Below are 20,398 nucleotides of genomic sequence, written 5' to 3'. Positions count from 1 at the left end.
CCGCGGCTCCTCCCTCCGCCGCGCTTCGACGGGGAGGGCCCCGACCCGGAAGCGCTCACCCTCCTCCCCCCGCCCCCCTCTTTACCCCGCCCACCGCAGCCAGAACCGCCCTATGGCAGCAGCGCGCCCGCGCCACCCCGCCACCGCTTCCGGGGCGCCGCGGCGGCGGGTTCGCCCTAGCAACCGCGTTCCGTTGCTAGGCGGAAGGAGCGCCCGGCGCGGCGGCGGCGGCGGGCAGGCCTCGGCGCGGGGCGGGGGGGGGGACACGGCGGTGAGGCCGCCCGCCCCGCCGCAGGAGCGGGCCCCGCCGGGACTGAGGCGAGGGAGGTAAGCGAGCAGGGCCTGGCCGCCACCCACCCCGGTTCCTCCTGCTGCTTCCCGCCCTGCAAAAAAGCCGCCGCGTCGGCGAGAAGGGGAAAACCCGGCTATAAAAGGCGAGGAAAAATACACAGAAAGCTAGGTGAGGAAATGGAGATCTTAAACTTAGGTGTCGCCTCGACTCTCCTCCGCCGGCAGCAAGCGCCTTCAGGAGCGAGTTGTAAGAAGGGCTGCAGGGCGCTTTCGGGGGGGAAACGCGGCTCCTCAAACACCTCACGTCCCGCTAAAAGCTCGTCATTTCCCAGCTCTTAGTAGCCCCCGAGGAAACGTGAGGTGACAGGAGCCCCTGGGAGTCATCACCCGAACGCTCCCAGGCCGCTTCCGGCGAAGAACTTGACGTTTTCCAGGCGAATGTTTTCAATTGCAATATGCCTTGGAAATGGTTAAAAAATTCACCTCGAGGAAAACCTCCGAGCGTGTGGCTAGCTGGCCCCCCGAGCCCCGTGGGCAATCTCGTTAACCGGCCGCCCTGTCACAACTCGTCAGTGCGTGGCCCCTGCCAAGAATGAGCCGCGGGTTAATTTTGAAAAATCACCTGGAAAGTCTGTTTAGATCCATAATTTAGGTGTTAAAATTATTTCTTTTCCCCACTACCTTGTATTCCTGACGCTGGGCTTGTAAGTTTTCCCCTGGTGCCATAGTTAAGCAGAAAATAAATCCCAGTTATAGTAAAAGTTGCTAATATTTCACTTTTGCTGTTTTGCTTACTCTTTCTTCTATTATGTATGTGCAGTTCGCTGACTTAGTTACAATATTACACCTTTTAAGTCGGCAGCATTAATATCAAAAATAAAATGTCTTAATCCAGCCACCTAAACAGCCTGTCCTGGCATCATCATGTCTGCTCTGGGATGAGCTTATTTTGCACTTTCTGCCTCTTTGCGGTATTACTGATGAAAAAAAGAACATTAGCGTCACCCCATCTTTGATAAAAGGACAAGGTGCCGGGGACAAAGCCCTTTTGCAACGTTAAGATTCAGTGCTCCCATTTTTTAAGTGCCATAAGGAGAAAAAGGTACAAATTCACCAAAGCAGCGTATGTTATTCTGGAGCAGGATGCGCATCCCCGGAGGGCTCAGGGGGAGCCGCATCCCTGTTTGCATTTTGAAATACGCTCCATCATTCAGATAGAAATTGTACCATCATCTGAATTCTCCCCATTTCTGCTCTGAACCACCCGGAAGCTCCCAAGGAGTATCTTAATTCTAAAAAAATTGTTTATCATCAAACAATTTTACTCTGAGTAATTCTTTTGGTAAGTTATATTAAATATGTGGATTCTCGTTAGCTCTGTGATAATCCCCTAGGAGTTTTTCAGAAGACCGGCCTGCGTGTTGAAAGACACATGGGGGTGAAGGGAGCTCGCAGCTGACCCAGAAGCATTTTGGGTGGGTTAGGACCACCCCACCGGAGGTTTTATCACCGACACTCAGCTCCTCATCCTCAACCAAGACAGATGAGAAGCCGGATCGATTCCTGAGCACCTTATTATTAACAGAAAGGAAACATCCTGCTTTTATTCTTGAAAATGCTGCAGCGTCTCTGGTTGGGATGAACTGGCTCCTTGCTGTGGGGCGGCCGGCTGGAGCTGGTGGGCAGGACAATACCCCTTTGTCCGGGGCAGCGGGAAGGACAATGAAGCTCCTGTTCAGGATCAGGCACAGGGAGGCACCACCCCGGCACAAGTGCCGGAGCAGCGTGGGCAGGGGGGACCTCGCAGGACACAAGCGCAAAGAGACTTCGTATCCTTTTGGGTAATGCTGGCCATGAGCGTGTAAAGAGAAAAAAAAAAGCCAAAGTCAGAGAAAAACCAGAGATTAAAAGAGCGTTTTTTGGCAGGAGAGTGAGAGCAGAGGAGCAACCACGTAGAGCGAGAAGGTACCAGGGTCTAGTCCTTCTCTCTCCCGATGGAAACAGCCCCTGTAATCATTCAATCCAGAGCAGAAACATACGTGAACGGGCTTGGCATTTACCAAAATTAATAGCGCTCCTGTGCGAGAGGGCGTTCTGTGCGACTCCCTTAGCATAAGCAAGCAGCATCTGAACTTAAAACTGCGGTGTCTGCAGCAGGGAGGCTTTATTTCAAGGGGTGGGAAGTAAAAAAGCCAGCGATATTAAGCGGACATCGTAGATGCCATGGTGCCGCATAGTCTGGTAACAGCTTTTTTTTTTTTAGCAAAAGCCTTGAAAGTCAGAAAAAGAAGAGATGAAACCCCCTCATCTGGGGGATGAGGTCCCTGAGGTTTCGCATTGGATTTCCCACGGCGGGGCGAGAGGGCGGCAGCCCGACAGCTGACGGCCCTTTTCCCCCTCCCCTCCATCTGCGTCCCGGCGGCAGGGACATCTGCTCTCCCCGCCGAACAGCTGCCTCCCTGCGCGGCTCCGGCTGCGGGAGCGAGGGGACGGCCCCATCCCGTCGGGAGGGCCGGAGGAGATCCTTCCAGCCCAGCCTAGCTTGATCGAACAGAAACGTTCAGTCCATCTTGTTTCGGACACGAGGGCGGAAGGACTCTGCCAGAAAAAGCCTGAAAATGCTCTGGAGCAGCAGGACTTTGCGGTTATCCCACATTACTTGAAGAGGGAAGAGCCTTCGGCCATGGGGATGGAAAAGGATGGGGTCTGTCCCAACACTCTCTCTTGCCCACACAAAGATAATTTTGCCCCCTAAGATTTAAAATTCAACATATTTGACCCTTAGGATTTCTTATTTTCTGAAGACTGTCTCCTCTCCTAAACACCCTGTTTGTGCTCATTTCGCTGTTGCTTTTGGAGCATCCAAGAGCACCTACTGAAACACACGTCCAGTCGTGCCAGCAGTGGACCCCTGTGCTCTCACCCCGCTTCCACGTCCCCCCTGCCTGCTCTGCCCCCAAGCCCCCCCTTGCCCTTGTCCCCCTCCCCACCCCCACATCACCGCCCATCCAGCAGCAGCTCGGTCCAAGCCCCAGCACGGAGGGAGAACGGGCGTTTTGGTCATTCCGTCGGGAACCAGCCCTTTTCCCAGGGGAGAAACCTTCTGCCGGCCTGGGTTGGCTTGATGGACCAAGAGCCGTCAAGGAGCCAGGACCAGCAATGAAGCGCTCGCAACGTAGGTCCATCCAACATCCCCCAGGAAAAGTCCAGGTGCCCCCAGCCCGGGTCAAACGGAGCTCCGGGACCTTCCAGGTGTGGGTGAGGGTCCCGGCTGGGGCCGTTCAGGGCAGTTTAATGCTCATTAGTGCTCTCAGGGCTGCCACGTACTCGAGGTCAGGGGTCAGAAAAATAATCTGGACTATCTGCAGAAGACTCTGCATGCTGGAGATGGGGAAAAAAACATCTGTTGGGAGGAGTGGGTTCCCTCACTGCCTGTCCCTGCCCCTCCAGCGCTGGGTTTGAGCAAGCCACGGTGACTTAGCCAGTGATTTCGCTGATGCCGTTTTCATGGGGAGACCATTCCCTGGCGAGATAACACTGACTCTCAGGAAATAATGAGCAATTTCAGTCTCTCATCCATACGCTTCTATATTCCCCACACGTTACCTAAATAAATAAACTGGAAGAAGGCAGAATGAGTGTTGCCCTGGTCCCTGGCACAGCCCAGCGTTTGGTAGCTGGAGATGCTGCTGACATCTATTGTCAGCTCTGGGTATTTATGTCCTTTTTTAAGTGGATGCTTTTAAGTGTGTTAATAAACTGAGATTAATAAATTGGTCAGTGCAGGGCCACGGCGGTGGGTCTTCATTTTGCTAGCAGGTCTCAGCTTGCTCCTGTTCTCTATTTTATAAATTAAATTGAAAATCCTAATTCCAGAGGGCATTTATAAGCACTTGGCTTTAGCTGGTTTTGTATTCCCCTCTTTTTTATCCCGTTAAAAAATCAGGGAGTTGTAGTGTTCATATGGATTTAATCAAAATAGCATCGTTATCAAATAATTTTTTAAACTTACAAGAAATGAGCTCAAAAGTGAAAACTGCTTTGTAGTAATAATAGTAATAATTAATAACCGACTGGATTTCCAGCTGATTCTTCCCCTTAAGAGGTTCTCCAGACTATACCTCTTGCCCTAAGACTCTAGAAATCCCATTGCACGGGGAAAACCTCTGTTACGTGGTATAATATTACACCGAGTACAGTGATACAGCCACTTTATCCTTCTCTTAAATTTATTTTCAACACCGTACGTGATCCTTCTTTACCATGTTAAACTTTGCTATCAATTACATTGCCGAATTAAAGCATTTGTAGCCATAGATGTAAATTGTTCAGCAATATATTGGGGTGGCACAGTGCGGGTATAGCTCCCCAAGCAATCAAAGACCTAAGCAGCACTGTTTTAAGAATAATTTTTTTTATTAGAGCAAAAATAGCTGGAAAATAAGAAACAGGCAAGCTTTTGGATGTGGAAACCTTCTACAAGTCTTTGGGGTCTTATCTATACATTTTATTTTGGGTCGTCCAGACCGCTTTAGCAATCTCTCCCTCTTAGATTTTTGTTTTCATTTTCAGAATAGCTGGGTGCTGCTCCAGTTTCCCCTACAAAGCCAAGCTCAAAGGTTAGCAGCAGGGACACGGCCAGAGCTAAATCAGCTGTCCCAGCCACAGCGCAGCATCCCTGCTCACACGTCACTCTCCTGTATTCCCACTGGGACAGGAATGCGCCCGAGCAAACACCTTTTCCTGCATTTGCCCAGAAACTGCTGTTCTATGAAAAAAATTTGGGCCTTAGCTTTAAGACTGCAGTTCCTAATGTAAATGCTAGAGTTTTCTTTTACTTGTGCGGAGTGAGCATATTTATTTATTAGAAGCAAAAGTGGTTTTAGCAGTTCCTTAACACCAAGTTTTGCTCTTTTATGAGATTTTACAGCAGGGTAGACGTGTACCACATGGGCAACTATTTGATCCTGAGCTCCTTTTGTGCACCATGCGCGCATCACGTCCTTCCACAGCCTTTTACATTCCTGCTCCATCAGATTTTAACTTTGTAATGACGCGTTTGTCAGAGCGATCCAGAGCCTCTTTGTTAAGGTCTTCACCAGCATTGTTCCTTGACCATCGGCCTGGGAGAGCAGCCTTGATTTAATTTTGTCAAGTGTCGCTCTTAGTCCTTCTCCCTTCCCCAGCTTGCAGCTGCGTAGCCCTCGCGGGGCTGCTAAACACAACTAGCACAGGAACTGACCATAGGTGACGTGCCGATCTGATAAGAGCGCAGTTTTTGCTGGCTCCCAGGCAATTTTAGAGAAGAAACCATGACTGAGGCCTACAGCTAGTTTGGCAGGTCAAATGGCAAAGGGAGGGCAAAGGAAATGGCCACCCACAGTGCCTCTGTAGCCACGGGACCTGAAGCAGCACAGACACCGCTCAGCCGTAGCCACGACTCCCCATTTGGGAAGGCCTACCCCTGATCTCATTAAGTGTGAGCAACCGAACTATGCCAGCCCATATTCTCACATGAAGGAGCCCTTAGCTGCACCAGGAGTACTTAATTCAGGCTAACGAAGGGGTAGGAGAGTATTTCTGCATGCTGAGAACTTGTCTTTTGCTAGAAAGGCTGAGATAATGAAGTTACTAAGAAAATACCTGCTATCAGAGCACTAGCTGACCCGTTTCCTGTATGACACAGGTACCGAATGGTTTGCAGCAGGGAATGCAGATAAGATCTTACACAGCTACTTACAGAACAGCCTGTTCAGTGTGTTATCTTACTAGCACTGTGCTTCAGTTCACTAGAAAATAATCAGAAAACAAGTTTTTTTGTTATTTTGTGTAATGTCAGGGCAAAGAAGTCTGTAGTTTGTACAGCACATTATCATAAGCTTAATCACCTTAATCTACGTTTTGGTTTTTTTTTTTTTTAAATTTCTATTAAAGAGAAATCTTCACTTGCTACTTCTCATTCAAACAACCTGCACTGCTCTTCTGTAACAACCCTCCTTTCTATTCATAGACTTTTTAGGAAGAGGCTTTTAGACAGTGTTCAACGCTTTCCCCATGATAAATATACCAGGCTGATCTACTAGAGCTGCCACTGAATTCTCCTCATGTGCAAACACTCACCTTTTCATCAGCTCAACAATACTCTGACCATTTGTGGTGCTTCTAAGGAAGAGCAGAAACAGAACCCCTGAAAATAAGACCCATCTCTGCTTCTCCACAAGACCCTACTCACCATTTCATATAAAGTACCCCAGAAGTTGCGTGGCAGCCTCAGGCACTTCACGATAACAAGTTTGTTTTATTTTTAGCAGTTTATTGCTCCCCAGGCTTCCAGGGTTTTGATTCATTAGAACAATCCAGTTTGTTTTAATTAAACTTCACCTCTAAATCATAGCAAGTGACAGCTGCCCTTCCACCTCACCGGTGTCTCTTCAAATCCAGTTTTCCCATCTTCAAACAAAGAGGTCGTCATTAACAGGTTTTACTTCAATAAAGACACAACACGGATATATTTTCAGAATGCTTCAATGTATTAGAAAATTAAGAATCTGCTTTCTAAAAACAGAACAAGCATGATCATGCAAGTCTTGGACAGGCACAAGGCAATCAAAAGATAAAAGCTGCACAATATGCAGGAGTCACTGAGGAACTCAAGGAAACCAAGATAAAAATTAAAACAGTAACTTATACTGAATGCTAAGTTTCAGAAAGTTTCAGAAAGTATATATTAATTTCACCACAATCTTCTTGCAGTCTCTCAAACTTACACTTTTAGTTCTGTGCAACAGCTGAACATAAGCCGTAACAAACTGTAGAAAAACTATACAAATATACAAAAAACAGCTTGACTATGGAGACGCGGTTTATCATTAAAGTCAGGGTCAGATCACGTTACTCTTCTTCAGAGGACTCGCCATCTTCTGCAGGATCTGGTGGCAGGGGGCGAGCTCTGTAAAAAGCATTATCAGTTCAAAAGAGTTATCAGAACTCAACCAACTTGTGTTTGAAAGGCTAACAAAGCTCTGGTCCTAGAGGCTCGGTGACCTAAATGACTTTAATTAGCCCCAGACTGCACCTTGAGACAATAGGATAAAGTAGCTTGTATCAGTCCTAAGTGCTAGAAGCCCAGATTAAGCAGCACACGCCTACCTTTCAAATGGGAAAGCCTACTTCAGTGTAGAAAACATTGCACACCGACACATCCTCAGATGTTCTCTGCGCGTCCTTCTTGACCCAGAGGGCCACATGCAGGTCCCACACCATTTCTAGGAAGCTGAAAATTTAACTCCCATTTCATGCCTGAGTTTCAACCTAACTTACCCGTGTGACTGAAAAAAACAAAGTTGCTTAGCTACACGAGTACAGCTCTTGCTTCTTCCAGAACACAGTGGGAAGCTGTAACTTGTTTTAGATGGTGACACTGTGTGTTCTCTGCAGGGTTATCACCACCTGGGTCCTAACTCAGCCAAACAAATTTCAAATGGAAGACATGAAATCTTTGAAGCACTACAGTGCACATCTGTTTCTCCAAGAGGTAGGGTGCGGTTAAATGTGTTTGTTTGCTTCTTCTTCAAGACAATTCAGGACTAATTCTTATGGAGGGCCCCCAGACAATTTAGGATTATCTCTATTTGGTGAAAAAGACAACCTTGGCAATTGAGAATAGCGCGTCTGTAAGACAATATTTCGCACTACTACCTTTTTAGTCAGTAGTACAGCCTACAAGTTAATCTTTGAAGCGTCAGCTTGGTAAAGCAATTCAATTTCTGATGTACAGAAGTCGCCAGCAGTCTCCTAAGCTTTTCTGAAACAGAGCTGACGGCAACGGAGCGTCACATCGCTCTGGTCCATATGCAAACAAAGTATGTCTGAGAACAGAGAATTTGCCTGTACTACCAGTTACTCCACCCATTTTTAGAAAACCCCCACGAGGTCAGTGAAGACAGATGCTGTGTTTTATCACTTCGCTGAGAAATGTTATTTCAGTGAGGATATGAAGGTTAAGAGACACGCCGTCAACTTTTTAGCGGTCGCTTGCTCCTTCAAAAATAAATTGTAGTTTCAAAGCAGACATGGAGGAAAACTAGTCACAATTTGTTTCACCCAAGGACACACTGACAGCCCTCAGCACACCCCTTGCCGTCAGCCAGGCACATCGCGCTCGGTATTCTTTAAAAGTGACAGGGATTTTGCTGTTTAATGTCACCCCGCAGACCACGCTGACAATACCGGGGCACAGTTCAAAGCAACATCACGGAGCACCAGCTGCAGCGACGACAGCTGCGTGCATCGCTGCCGCTCTGCAGGCGGTTTTAGCTCTCTGTTGTACCTCAGACAGCTTTTTAATTTTTTTTTTTTTTTAAAGGAAGTGAGCATTAAATGCAAGCAGCACGTTCCGAGAGCCAGGCTACAGCCGACCACCGAAACTCCTCAAGTGTACAAAACCCGTTCCTGTTGCACTTTGCCTCTCCGACACACCGAGCGCGCCCCTTCCCTGCCCGTTAACCCCCAGGCACGACACTTCTGCACCTCCTTCGGCCCCACCTCGTTGCAATTTCGGTTCGCAGGGGCTCGCAGAGCGGGAGGAAACCCGCGATTAAACACGCTCCTGAGAAAGCCCCCGCGGTTCACGGGGCGGGCTGACGGCAGTCGGATGGGGACCGAGGAGAGATGGGGGGTGATGGAGATGGGGGCTGAGGAGAGGAGACAGATGGGGGCTGCCTCCCCACCCCGAGCCCCGGGGGTCCGACACCTACTTTGTGGCGGCCGGCCCCAGGCCGCTGCTCCCCGCCGCCTCTCCGCCGGGCGCCCGGTTCTCCTTCTGCGGCAGCCGCAGGAACTCGCCGATGCCCCTCTGCCAGGCGGGGACGGGCCTCACGCACACCGGGTTCCCCCCCACACGGCGGCCCTCGCCTGAGGGGAGAGCGGCCGTCAGCCCCGCCGCAGGCCGGGCGGGGAGGGACGGACGGACGGACAGACGGAGGGAGGGAGGGGAGCCCCGCTCTCACCTCTCTTGGCCACCGGCGACGGTCCCGCGTTGATGCTGCTGGAGCCCAGCACCTTCCGGGGAGCCCGGGCGGCCAGCACTGCGGGGAGAGGGAACCGGTGAGCGGCGGCTCCGCGGTGCTCCCCCACACCGCCCATGTCCTCTCCCACCCGGCCCGGCCCGCACCTTTGCGGTAAGCCCCGCCGCTCTCCGCCTTGGTCCGCACCATCCTACCCACCGCACCCGCCGCCGCCGCCCGGCCCGCGCGGGAGAGGACGCCGCCCGCGGGGAAAGGCGATTGGCCAGCGCCCGCCAATGGGAGCGCGCCGGGCCGCTCCCCTCCCCACGGCGCAGCGCGCGGATCCCCTCAGAGCGGGTCCCTTCAGCGCCTCTCCTCTCAGCGCAGATCCCCTCAGCGCGGGTCCCCTCAGCGCGGGTCCCCTCAGAGCGGATCCCCTCAGAGCGGATCCCCTCAGCGCGGGTCCCCTCAGCGCAGATCCCCTCAGCGCGGGTCCCCTCAGCGCGGGTCCCCTCAGCGCAGATCCCCTCAGCGCGGGTCCTCTCAGCGCGGGTCCCCTCAGCGCAGATCCCCTCAGCGTGGGTCCCCGCAGCGCGGGTCCCCTCAGAGCGGGTCCCTTCAGCGCCTCTCCTGTCAGCGCGGGTCCCCTCAGCGTGGGTCCCCTCAGAGCAGATCCCTTCAGCGCCTCTCCTGTCAGCGCGGGTCCCCTCAGCGTGGGTCCCCTCAGAGCAGATCCCCTCAGCGCGGGTCCCCTCAGCGCGGGTCCCCTCAGAGCGGATCCCCTCAGCGCGGGTCCCCTCAGCGCGGGTCCCCTCAGAGCGGATCCCCTCAGCGCGGGTCCCCTCAGCGCGGGTCCCCTCAGAGCGGATCCCCTCAGCGCGGGTCCCCTCAGCGCGGGTCCCCTCAGAGCGGATCCCCTCGGAGCGGATCCCCTCAGCGCGGATCCCCTCAGCGCGGACCCCCTCAGCGCCTCTCCCCTCAGCGCGGGTCCCCTGAGCCCGCTTCCCCTCAGGGTCGCTTCCCTCAGCCCTCTCCCCCTCAGCGCGGGTCCTCCTCACCGCGCTCCCCTCAGAGCCCCTCTGGCCTCAGGGACGCTTCCCTCAAGCCCGCTCCCTTCGTCGGGGGTCCTCTCAGCGCCGCTCCCCTCAGCAGCCACCGAGTGTCAACGGCCCGCCGTTCCCTCTCCCGGACGCGCAGGGCTGCCGCCCCGGCTCGCAGCCCCAGGCCGGTCAGCCCTGCAGCCCCAGCCCCGCTCCCCCGAGAAGGAGGTGGCACAGGGATACCCCGGGCTTCCCCTCCGTGGCAGCGGGGCTCCCTCCCCGCTACCCTGCTCGTTGCAGGGGCCGGCACCCACGTCCCACAGCCCGGCACTGGCACTCATCCTTATTGATACCGCAGCAGTCCGGGGGGAGAAGGGGAAGAGTGATACTGCTCCCCACTGCGACAAATTGTGACGGCTGTGCTCAGCTGCGGGCAGTGCCGCCGACACCACCGAGCCTTTCCGAGAGAGGGAAGTTTGTTCCCTTCCCAGGTGCTTGCAGAGATGGAGCTTTGGCTCCCAACAGTTTGCTGTCTGCCTATGGCACTTTTAAAAACATGTCACAATGGCCGGGACCACGGAAAGCCCTGCAACGTGTCACATTCTGGTCCAAGACGCTTTTTTTCCTGCAGCAGCGTGAGTTCAGGTGGGTTCAGTGTGAGTTCGCAGGGAACAGGGTGGAACAACTGCTCTGGCTGAAAAATTACGTTTCTTCCTGGTCTTTTCCAGCAAGATCAAGTGCACCGCAGGACTGGGCAAGCGTCGTGGTGGCACATCTGTGGATGGGCAGTGCCAGAGGGTAATGCAGGTCCCCGGGGAGCAAGGCAGCAAGCCAGGAGGGACACCCAGGCAGCTCGGGAGCCTAGGCATGGAGCCCAGGCACTGGGAGTGCAGGGATGGGGCCATTTGTTACCTCCTGCCTCCAGGCTACGCCTGGAGCTCCCTCCGATGTGCAAAGTCTTACCTTACGAGGATCTAGCTAAGCAGCGCGTAGGGAGGAAGGCCAGGCAGCCCCAATTTCAGCGCAAGATCGCTTTATGACAAATAAAATCATGGTCTCCCCGATGTGAGGCTCCTTTGTGGCAGCTGCAGCCTGAGAACATGATGTGAGCTGCGTGGGCAGCTGCTGGGACCGGAGGCTTTTGCCTTTGCGGAGGCAATGAATCTTGCTCTCAGATACCCAGCTGGAGCTGTGTTTTTTCTAAGAAATCACACTGTCCTTCTCCAGTGTGTCCAATGTCTCGGTGGCTGTTGGTCCCAAACACATTCCCTCCCTTCCCAGCAGTTATTGCTCCCTTTATCTTTTAATGTTCATTCTGATGTGTGTTAGCTTAATCAGGCTTTTAGTGCTGGCTTTTTTTTTTTTAAATGATAGCGTAATTCTCCATTCTCTTCTATTTTGTGGTGCTGGCACGTGTGAAAAGATGATAGCATATGTCCATACATTCTGCATGGTATTTCTAAATATTTTGATGGTTTTAATATTTTGTACCAGCCACAGAAACTGGTTTGCTGCTAGATGACTGTAAAAGTGAGATTTGGTAAATAATGATTAGAAATGTTATGCTAACATTACGATTGAAACAATAGACAAAAGTATAGCCAAGCAATTAACTAGTAGAGGTAGCTACTCATAAGTTTTGCAGTTCTTTGCTCTTACGACTAGATGTTCCTGTACGCTAGATGAGAACAATGTTGAAACTGACCACATGTGACTGAAACTGCGTTAAGCTTCAAGGTCAAAGAACAAGGACGAGAACAACGACTTCAAGGACAACCAACAGAATCTCAAACGGGTTGGTGGTCATAAAAGCAGCCCTTCGACTCAAATGAACTCTTCATTGCGCATGATCGGATGTAGGCAGTACTATGATAATCAGTTATAATCATTTTTATGTATATGTATGCTAATCTGATTCATATGTAATTAGTTATTCTATATAACCTGTTTGTGCGGGAGCTGCGGCATGCACGCTCGGTGGAATTATCCCCTGTGCCTCCCGCGCTGCAATAAAGAATGCCTGCTTTCTAAAACTGCAAAATGAGTCTTAGGGAGTTTCTTCGACCGGCTTTTCGGTATCAACGTGAGCCATAATAATATGTTTTTACTCTACTTGGGATGTGGTTTTGGTTTTTAAAGAGTGGACCGCAACACCCTCCCCCTGGGGAGAACCGGGGGCCGGAACGGTCGCGCCGCGGCCGCGTTCCCGGGGGGGGGCGGCGGGTGTGGGGGCGGTGCGCCGCCGTTTCCCTTCCCCCGCGCGGAAGATGGCGGCGCCCGGCTCGCTCCTGGCCTGGTGCGTCCAGCACCTGCGCGGAGACTTCGGGCTGGACGTGGGCGAGGAGGTCGTGAGGTGAGCGGGGCCGGGGGCGCCGGGGCGGGCAGGAGCCGCGGCGGGCCCCGCTCGGGGCCGTGCTTTTCGCCGGGGCCTGGCGGGTCCCTCCTCGCCGGCCCGCTGTGACAAGCCGCGGTGGCCCCTCGCGTCGCCTCCGGGTCCCTCTCGGCCTCGTGGGCCAACACGGAGGGCGAATGGTGTTTTCGGAGCAGCTTTCGGGGAACCCGGCGATGTGCGCCCTGGGTTGTCCTGCGGGTGGGTGCCCCGTGAGGGTACCGGGGGGCGGGAGGTGGTGGGGAGGGGTCAGGGATCGTTGTGGGTGGGTGAGGAAGGGCGTGCTGCTGTCTCCTTGTGTTTAAGCAGGAGCTTGTTGGTTTATGGTTAGATTTTTTTATGTGACCTGGTGGCACCTGGGATCTTAGAGTGAATTTTTTAGTGTTTGGCAGAGAGGTTGGTGGGGGGGTGTCACTCCGCACTGGAACAGAGGCAGAAAGATCATTTACCTTATGTTTTTTTTCAGTGAAACAGCCACAAGGGATTTCCCAAAGCGTCTGTCTCTAAATTTCACAAGGCTTTCCCAAAGCGCCTGTCTCAAAATTTGACTCGTAAACCCGTTCCTTACCACGGTCTCTGTGGACACCTGATCTGAAAAGAAGAGATAAATAGCATACATGTGCGATTAGACCGTTGGTTTCCTCAGAACAAAAGCCCCCTTACCCATTTTTTTCCATCCCATCCTCTTGCAGGTACATCTTGTCAATAACGAATGAGGACGAGATCCGGGAGTACGTTGTTGACCTTATTCAGGGGACTGACGGGAAGAAGAGTCGCTTTTTAGAAGAACTCCTGGCCAGGTGGCGGAAATCCTCCCAGCTGCCGTCTGAGCCTTTGCCAGCGTATCGGAAAAAAGATGGTGAGTGGTATGGGGAGGAAGGGATTAAAGTCTCAAATAAGCTTGTCTCAGTTATTCTGTTTATAAACAATTATGTGCCACGAATGCCCGTGACTGGTCCTATTTCTGTCTGTTGTGACAGTGTAAAGCCTATTTTCATTCACCAAGTAAGTTCAGGGACATCCTTCTAGTGCTGGTAGTTACCCAGCCTTTCTTTGTGCTTACGCACGCTTCCAGAGACTTCGGAAGTGCCTCGGGCTGGAGACCAAGCAAAAAAGGGTAAGCGCAAAGGAAGGAACAAGCAGGAGACGCCTGCGTATGCTGAGCCAAGTGCACCTGTAGAGGAAGTAAAAACCCCCCTCGACCTGGCCAAGGTGAGTGTGTCTGGTACGCGAGGGCAGGCCTTGAAACGGGGTCGCGGGGAAAGATCCTATCAAACACTAACAAAAGATGTGATTGGAAAGCGGAAATAAGCTTTCAGAAATATGAATCCTTCGTTATCAGAGTCCTGATGAACGGGATTATGTACCTGAAGCCACGTTTGTGTTTCCCAGCTACATCACGGGGTCTAATAAACGCTTGCCTCCCCCTGCAAACCCTGTCTTGTCTTATATACAGCACAGCTTCTGTGGGATATACGTTTGTGTGCCTTTGTTCACTCACAGATAGCATGCAACGTGGCAGCCACAAGCTATAACCTGAGCAAATACTTTGGCAGCCATTGGGATAGGCGAGTGTCCCACCCTACAAGCACACTGTCAGTGAGTTGTACAGTCGCCCGGTTGCAATGAGAGGGGCGGCTGTTCCCGTGCATCAACTGTTCAAAGCTGACCATGGATTTGGACAGGTCGTACTCGTACCCTGTGTGTGTCTGGGAGCCTCACTGCTGTGGGGCAAATAATACGAGGATGGAGAGAAAGATGGTGTATGTTTGTGTCTGTATCGTAGAGTAAAATAATCATCAGGTAGAGACTATGTCAGAATGGATTTTACTCACCCCCGAAGAAGCCTGAATGAGAGAGTGGACAATGGAAGTAGATGCTGTAATTAGTAATAAAAGGTGTTTCTTTATAGCAGAGGTGTGAAGCTTGAGGAATTAAGGAAGCCACCAAGTGGGTAGAACATTCCCTCTTGCTGTATATAAAACTTCCCAGTCATGCTGAATAAAGCCTTAATTGGCAACTGAAATATTTCAGGCTGCTTCAGAGAGGAAGCCTTGGGCACTAGGTAGAGGAATCTGAGAGCTGTAGCGAGTGCCTTTCCACTGAGCAGCAGCTCTAGTTTGGCCATTCCCCTCTCTTGTTCCGCTGCACTCCTGCACGTTTAGCGTTGAGATTGAGGAGTTGTTCGGTTTTGTGGAGACCTTTTTTTGCAGTATTCATAACCAGTCTGAGCTGCAATGAAAGAAACTGCAAAACAAGAGCATAGAAACACTAAAAACCAAGAAATCCTGCTATTTTCAAGCAGCACAAGGCCATGCAGCAAGCAGTAGTTGCCTTTCCCAGTGACAGTTAACTAGCTTTTTGCAGCAGACTTACTTGCCTTTCAGCAGAACCATTTCCCACAGTCAGCACATTGAATATGATGACCTTTGCTCTTAAATGTTGTTTTAATTACCTAGGCTGAATTTCTGGATTTTATTTCTGGTGTAGTGGGTTTTGACTTGGAGCTACTTGCTGGGAACCCAAGCTCCTTCCTTGGGTTCAGATCCAGCTGTACAACTGTGGTCCCAGGTTGCGTCAAATACAGCAGATCACTCTATTGCTGTCTGAGCGCAAGAGTGTGCTCCGCAGAAATAAGTGTGTGGATGTGCAGTGCGCTTGACTTGCATTGTTAGACTTGCAGTGGAGTCCTTCATCCTATAAACATCCAGCATGTCGCACCTCCCAAAATTAAATTTCCTGATTTATCCAGGTGCAACCCTGACTGAGCAACATCCAAATCCTGAGAGTCAGGGTTGCACCTGAATAAATAGTGGAACTTAAATTTATGTTTTTAAATTGAAGTTTTCTAGCAGGGAGGCTGCAAATGCTTAAAGTGTTTGTAAAAGTATTTGTAAGATAAGAAAACACATCTTTTTAACTGGAGGGCTAAAAATGGGCCATAAAATTCCATTTCCTTGTAGTTATTGTCTAATGTAATTAAAAAACAGAACAAAACTGAGAAAGCTCTGCTAAGGTTTGCTAACCAAGGTTGCTTTATCTGGTTTTGGGTTTTTTTTTTCATGACAGTAGTGTTTGGATCTGGCAGTGGCAGTAAAGCCAGTTGGGCAGAACTGGGGGGACTGGAAATGCTGCATCCACTTGTCACTAAACCAGTAGCCTGCTGCTACTGAGAGCAGGTAAAAAGAGTCAAGACAAGAGATGTCCTAATGCCACAGAACAGCACCGTCATGGAGAAAAGCAGTGTGGGGGTATGTGGGACATAGAAGCAGTGCTAGCTGAGGTGTGGGTCAGAGAGCGGGAGTGATCCTCTAGCATGCAGCAGGCAGAGAAAGCGAATTGTTGCTCTGTGGTGAATGAAAACAGGCTTTCTGGGAAAGGGATTCTGAGAAATCCTCTTTTCTGTTGTCAGGAGAGACTGTGGAGAGGAGAGGCAAAGAAAAGCTGCGCTTGCGCTGCAAGAGGATTTTCAAGTGTGTCACAGATATGACAACTAAAGGCCAGAGAGTGCATTTATATTGGAGTGCTGCTTGCTGAAATAGATAAGGGTAATAAGTCCTAGTCTTTCTTGCTCATGGCTGGCATGCAATTCATGGTTGAAACCAGTCTCATCTAGTGTTAGGAGGCAGGTTTGTGCCTGGAGTGTGTGCTTGCTTCTCAAAGCATCTGGTTTTGAGTATTGCTAGAGAAATGGTAGCGGTTGGCTTTGTTCTGTTCCCCTGGAATGATTTCTGTGCTGTAATTAATTCCTGCAATTAACTTCTCAACAATTCACTTCTCAGCCGGTACCTGCTGGAGATGTCGAGTGGGAGGAGGAACCCTTTGTTTCTTTGATCAAGCTGTAAGGTCTGAGGGAGAAAACAGAGAATCCCGCTATTAGATTATTAATCCAGCCATCATCTGAAATACCTTGCTTTGTTTCTGATCAGGGTTTCTCTACTTCAGCCTGACCCAAAGCTTAGTCCCTGACCCAATGCAGTCCCTGATTGAAACTCAGAGAGGTGAATCACAGAATCACTGATGCTGAGTTATGAAATGAGGAGAAGAATTTACATTACAGCTAAATACTTGAACATGCCGTGCATGGAGAACCTCTGCTCAGGTGGCTGTGGCCAGGTGGAAAACAAAAAATGATGGGTGGTGAACAGGCTGTGAATGAAGAGGTCCTGCTGCCACCAACAGCTGTGTTTCTCGGGGTAGGCACACAAAGGACTTCATAGTTACAAACAGGGCATTGCTACAATCTAAATAGCCCTTGAAAATAAATCTGGGAGTAGCTGAGCTGCTGTTTGAAGCTGTTAAATGCCCGTAAGTTGATATTGCAGGTCCAGAGGACTGAGAGCACGCCTGCCATCTAGACCCAAGCAGTTTTAGCTTTCAGAGGCAGCAAACATCAAGTGGATCAGCAACATCCTTATGTCCTTGCTTTGTTTAGATTCCTTGGACCTTTTCTGGCAGGCCTAAGCTTGTCTTTCCGTTGAATCTGGGGTCTGGTCCAAGTTTTATTCCAGTTAGGCAGAATAACACTTGTCTGAGTCTCCCCAGCCTGTTCAAGGGTCAGTGCATTCTCTTTGCTGCCGGTATTGCACTGTGAATACAGTTTGTTTGTTTATTTTTTTGCTTCTCAGGCACAGGAGAACAGCAGTGGAGTCGGCAGCAGTAGCAATTCCTCTAAGAAGAAGACCAAATATGTCAGCCTGTATACCAAGGAGGGGCAAGACAAACTGGCTGTCCTGATCCCTGGGCGTCACGCCTGCGAGTGCCTGGGCCAGAAGCACAAGCTCATCAACAACTGCCTGGTTTGCGGGCGCATTGTGTGCGAGCAGGAGGGCTCTGGACCCTGCTTGTTCTGTGGTGCTCTGGTTAGTAACGAGGTAGTTTTTATTTGCCATGCTTCGACATTGTGTAGTTTGCTGAGGGCTTTGAAATGGCGTGGGGCTAAATTAGCTTCTCAGGTCAAAGTTCCTCTAGCAAAGTTCTCCAGGCTCTAAAGCTGGGCAGGAAAGAACCTGTACTATCTCCTTCTAGGGAAAGGAGAACTGCTGTGGCTTTAAGTCACTTTGTGTTTCTTCTATGATGTGCCACATGAGAGAGCAGAGAGGTTTCCCTCATAATTTACATCACTTTGGAGCTTGCCTGATTTATGACAGTCTCCTGTGGCTGTCCTGTGCATCACCCTGGTGTCCAAAATTTGTGCGAGACTTCAGCCCCATCCTGGGCACAGCACTGGTAGCCTTGTAAGGAGCAAGAGACATGGCCAGGGCCAGCGTGCTGATGTTTCTTCAACGCTTGTGCAGTATGCATCATTTGGGGTACCTGTTACACCCTATATTTGGTTGAAAGGGCACCTTTTGGATAAAGGGAGCAAGTTAATGATGGCAGATTAAGTAAAGTGAACTTCAGGAGAGAGGAGAATATTGGTTGGATGAAGAAAATGTTTTAAATCAGATTGGTTGCTATTTTTAAGGATCTGTTTAACTCCAAGTGGCCAACCAAGAGAGAGGACCTCTGTGTTAAGCATTGTTCATCTGCCTGGGGAGGTTCAGGGTGCATTTCTCATCCTTTGAGATCACCTAGCAGTGTGCCCACCCAGAGAACCAAGAAAGACCAAGCTGTACATTTCTCATGGATTGCTTTTAGTGAAGAGCAAGCTTTCAGGATTCTCCCCGTGTAAATAACACCGAAGGGAAGGAGGTGTGGACTATCTTGGCCACTTTAAACAGCTTGCCCTGAGCTGTTGTCCAAGGCTCTGAAGCTGGCCAAGCATGTGACGTCCTTCCTAAGTCTTCATTTTCTTTTTTTTTTTTCCTTAGGTGTGCACTAAAGAAGAGCAGGACATTCTTCAACGGGACTCAAACAAGAGCCAGAAGTTGCTGAAGAAGCTCATGGCAGGTCAGTAGCAATTACATACGTGTAATATAATGAATCCAATCAGTTGCGCAACAGCAGGAGCCCTCCTCTGCCTCACTGTGCTACACTTGCCTTAATGCTGTGTAGGAGTGAGAGTGTGTGTGTCCTGGTGTCTAAATTGTCTAGATCCGCTTGTCGATATTATAAAGAATTGCTGGCAATGTCTAAAGGTAATTCTTTCTTGGGAGCTGACACCTGAGTGTTTCTCTGGGATGTAAATTGCCAGGACAGTTTGTGAACTTTATTTGCTTCAGACTTTACTGAGCCACTTGTCCTCGTTGCTGCATGGTGTCTGTAGTGGGCATTAAAAGGATGGCTGGGAAGTCGGCTCCTTTTATCCTCTCTGCAAGCACTCGGCAGCATTTCTGGACTTCAACAGAGGTGATAACTGCGAGTGTCAAATGGCAGTGTATAATGTCCTTACCCAGAGGCCCCAAGGCTGCTCGTTAGGCATTCCTGAATCAATCACATGAACTGGATCATTGTAGCAGTCCTTGAAAATTAGGGTAAGTCTCATGTGGAATGTGTGCTGTGGAAGATGAAGTGCTGCTATCTGATTTGCTGGGTCTAGAGAGGTGGTGGTTAATATTTTCTAATGACTCTTCTTGTCTAACACTTATCTTGTGAGCTAAAAATAGAACAGAGCCAAGGAAAGCAAGAGGAAATAATACCCAGTCTCCCAGCGAAGACCTGTGCATTATGGGGATGTTTGTCTGAGTTTAGCTGAAATATAGCCAAGGTCACAGTGTTCTTGGTTGAAAAACACACTTAGCTGAAGAACTGGGGAAATATTTACTCTGGGTCTTGGTGTCAACTTCTTTTTAGAGCTGCTGAGATGGCAGGAGGTGCTGTAAGTCCCTGACAGTAACAGCTGATCACAGAGCCAGTCTGTTTATAATCTTCCTGTAGAGATCCTGATGTACTTCAGGATCCCCTTTTCTTACCCATTTTATCGGTCTTCCCTTCTGCCCCGCCAGGTCTTGTTTTGTGCATTATCTGTGTAGGTGAAAGCTGAAATGTGGTTAGCTATTTGTCTTGGGGGTGAAAAAATGCGGATCAGCAATGACAGGGAAATACAGGCTTTTTTGTTTCCCTGAAATAAAGGTGTTAGCCTGCGTGATGTCTTGTGTGAAATACATTGGTTTGTTCCACTGTGGCTTTGATGGAAGCTGGGTTTTTTTTGTTCCCTTTAGTTTGTTTGTTTGGGTTTTGGCCCCTTGCCAGAACTGGTAAGAAAGAAGAGTTCCTTGCTGGGAATAGATTTCTCCATCTCCAACAACAGCTGGTCTGAAAAACCTGCTGAGGTGTGTTGGGGGAGGATTTCATTTGTGAGAGGCTTGTACAGCAGCAGACAGAAGGCTTGCTCTGTGCTTAACTGGCAATTGTCAGTGATTTGTTGTGACCAAGAGTCTCTTTGTGGAGGTGACAACACTTAGGAGAGAATTTGGCCTTTAGGAGGGGACTGTGGTTGGTGATGGATGGAATTTAGGCTGCCCAAATTGTTAGGGAAGGGTGAAGGAGAATCAAAAGACCAAGACCTTCTCTCTAAACACTACCTAGACGTTGTCACTGTAGTATTTAAATGCTTGCTCCTCTTTGGAGGAAGGAGTCTGTGAAAGGGGCTACAGGGAAAATCAGGGCTTGAACCTGGTTTGGAAAGGTGCTGATCTTGGTGCAAAGTTCTTCTTTTAGCTCCTTGAGTGGCATTTGTTTTAGGGGGCATTTCTGCAGCCAGGCCCACCAAGACTGGGCTTTAAATAACT

General features: G+C 50.2%; 2 protein-coding genes and 1 long non-coding RNA gene across 6 annotated transcripts in view; 2 read left to right on the top strand and 1 right to left on the bottom strand.

Annotated features, from left to right (window-relative positions):
- The first annotated feature begins 169 nt into the window (after nt 1–169).
- Nucleotides 170–1,195, top strand: LOC115341679. The gene is made up of 2 exons (XR_003923483.1): nt 170–327; nt 624–1,195. It is a non-coding gene; the product is annotated as an uncharacterized LOC115341679 (long non-coding RNA).
- A 5,607-nt stretch (nt 1,196–6,802) lies between these two features.
- Nucleotides 6,803–9,535, bottom strand: PCLAF (PCNA clamp associated factor). The gene is made up of 4 exons (XM_030016395.2): nt 9,464–9,535; nt 9,300–9,377; nt 9,048–9,204; nt 6,803–7,240 (listed from the first exon to the last, which is right to left on the bottom strand). Exons 1-4 carry the CDS (start codon nt 9,504–9,506, stop codon nt 7,183–7,185), a joined length of 336 nt encoding a protein of 111 aa, XP_029872255.1. The 5' UTR covers nt 9,507–9,535; the 3' UTR covers nt 6,803–7,182.
- A 3,010-nt stretch (nt 9,536–12,545) lies between these two features.
- TRIP4 (thyroid hormone receptor interactor 4) overlaps nt 12,546–20,398 on the top strand; it is a 36,757-nt gene continuing 28,904 nt past the window's right edge. For 3 of the 4 annotated variants that reach the window (XR_003923521.2, XR_003923520.2, XM_041123699.1), the window contains exons 1-5: nt 12,561–12,689; nt 13,418–13,584; nt 13,801–13,937; nt 17,354–17,587; nt 18,539–18,617. Coding sequence is in view for 2 of the 4 variants with exons in the window: in XM_041123699.1 (XP_040979633.1) it covers nt 12,604–12,689; nt 13,418–13,584; nt 13,801–13,937; nt 17,354–17,587; nt 18,539–18,617 (703 nt within the window). In the remaining 2 variants the exon portion in view is untranslated. Of the gene's footprint in view, nt 12,690–13,417; nt 13,585–13,800; nt 13,938–17,353; nt 17,588–18,538; nt 18,618–20,398 lie in introns of all 4 variants that reach the window. The other variant, XM_030015156.2, reaches the window with a different exon arrangement.

Source organism: Aquila chrysaetos, chromosome 5 (assembly GCF_900496995.4).
Source record: "Aquila chrysaetos chrysaetos chromosome 5, bAquChr1.4, whole genome shotgun sequence".
In the NCBI taxonomy this organism is placed as follows: domain Eukaryota; kingdom Metazoa; phylum Chordata; class Aves; order Accipitriformes; family Accipitridae; genus Aquila; species Aquila chrysaetos.
The sequence above is the reverse complement of the archived record's forward strand: the minus strand, read 5'-3'. Positions and strand labels throughout refer to the sequence as shown.

Coding starts and splice junctions, on each gene's coding strand:
- PCLAF (XM_030016395.2), bottom strand. CDS start 9,506: ATGGTGCGGACCAAGGCGGAGAGCGGCGGGGCTTACCGCAAAG. Junction 9,378..9,463: donor CGGCGGGGCTTACCGCAAAG/GTGCGGGCCGGG, acceptor CTCTCCCCGCAG/TGCTGGCCGCCCGGGCTCCC. Junction 7,241..9,047: donor CTGGGGCCGGCCGCCACAAA/GTAGGTGTCGGA, acceptor TGCTTTTTACAG/AGCTCGCCCCCTGCCACCAG.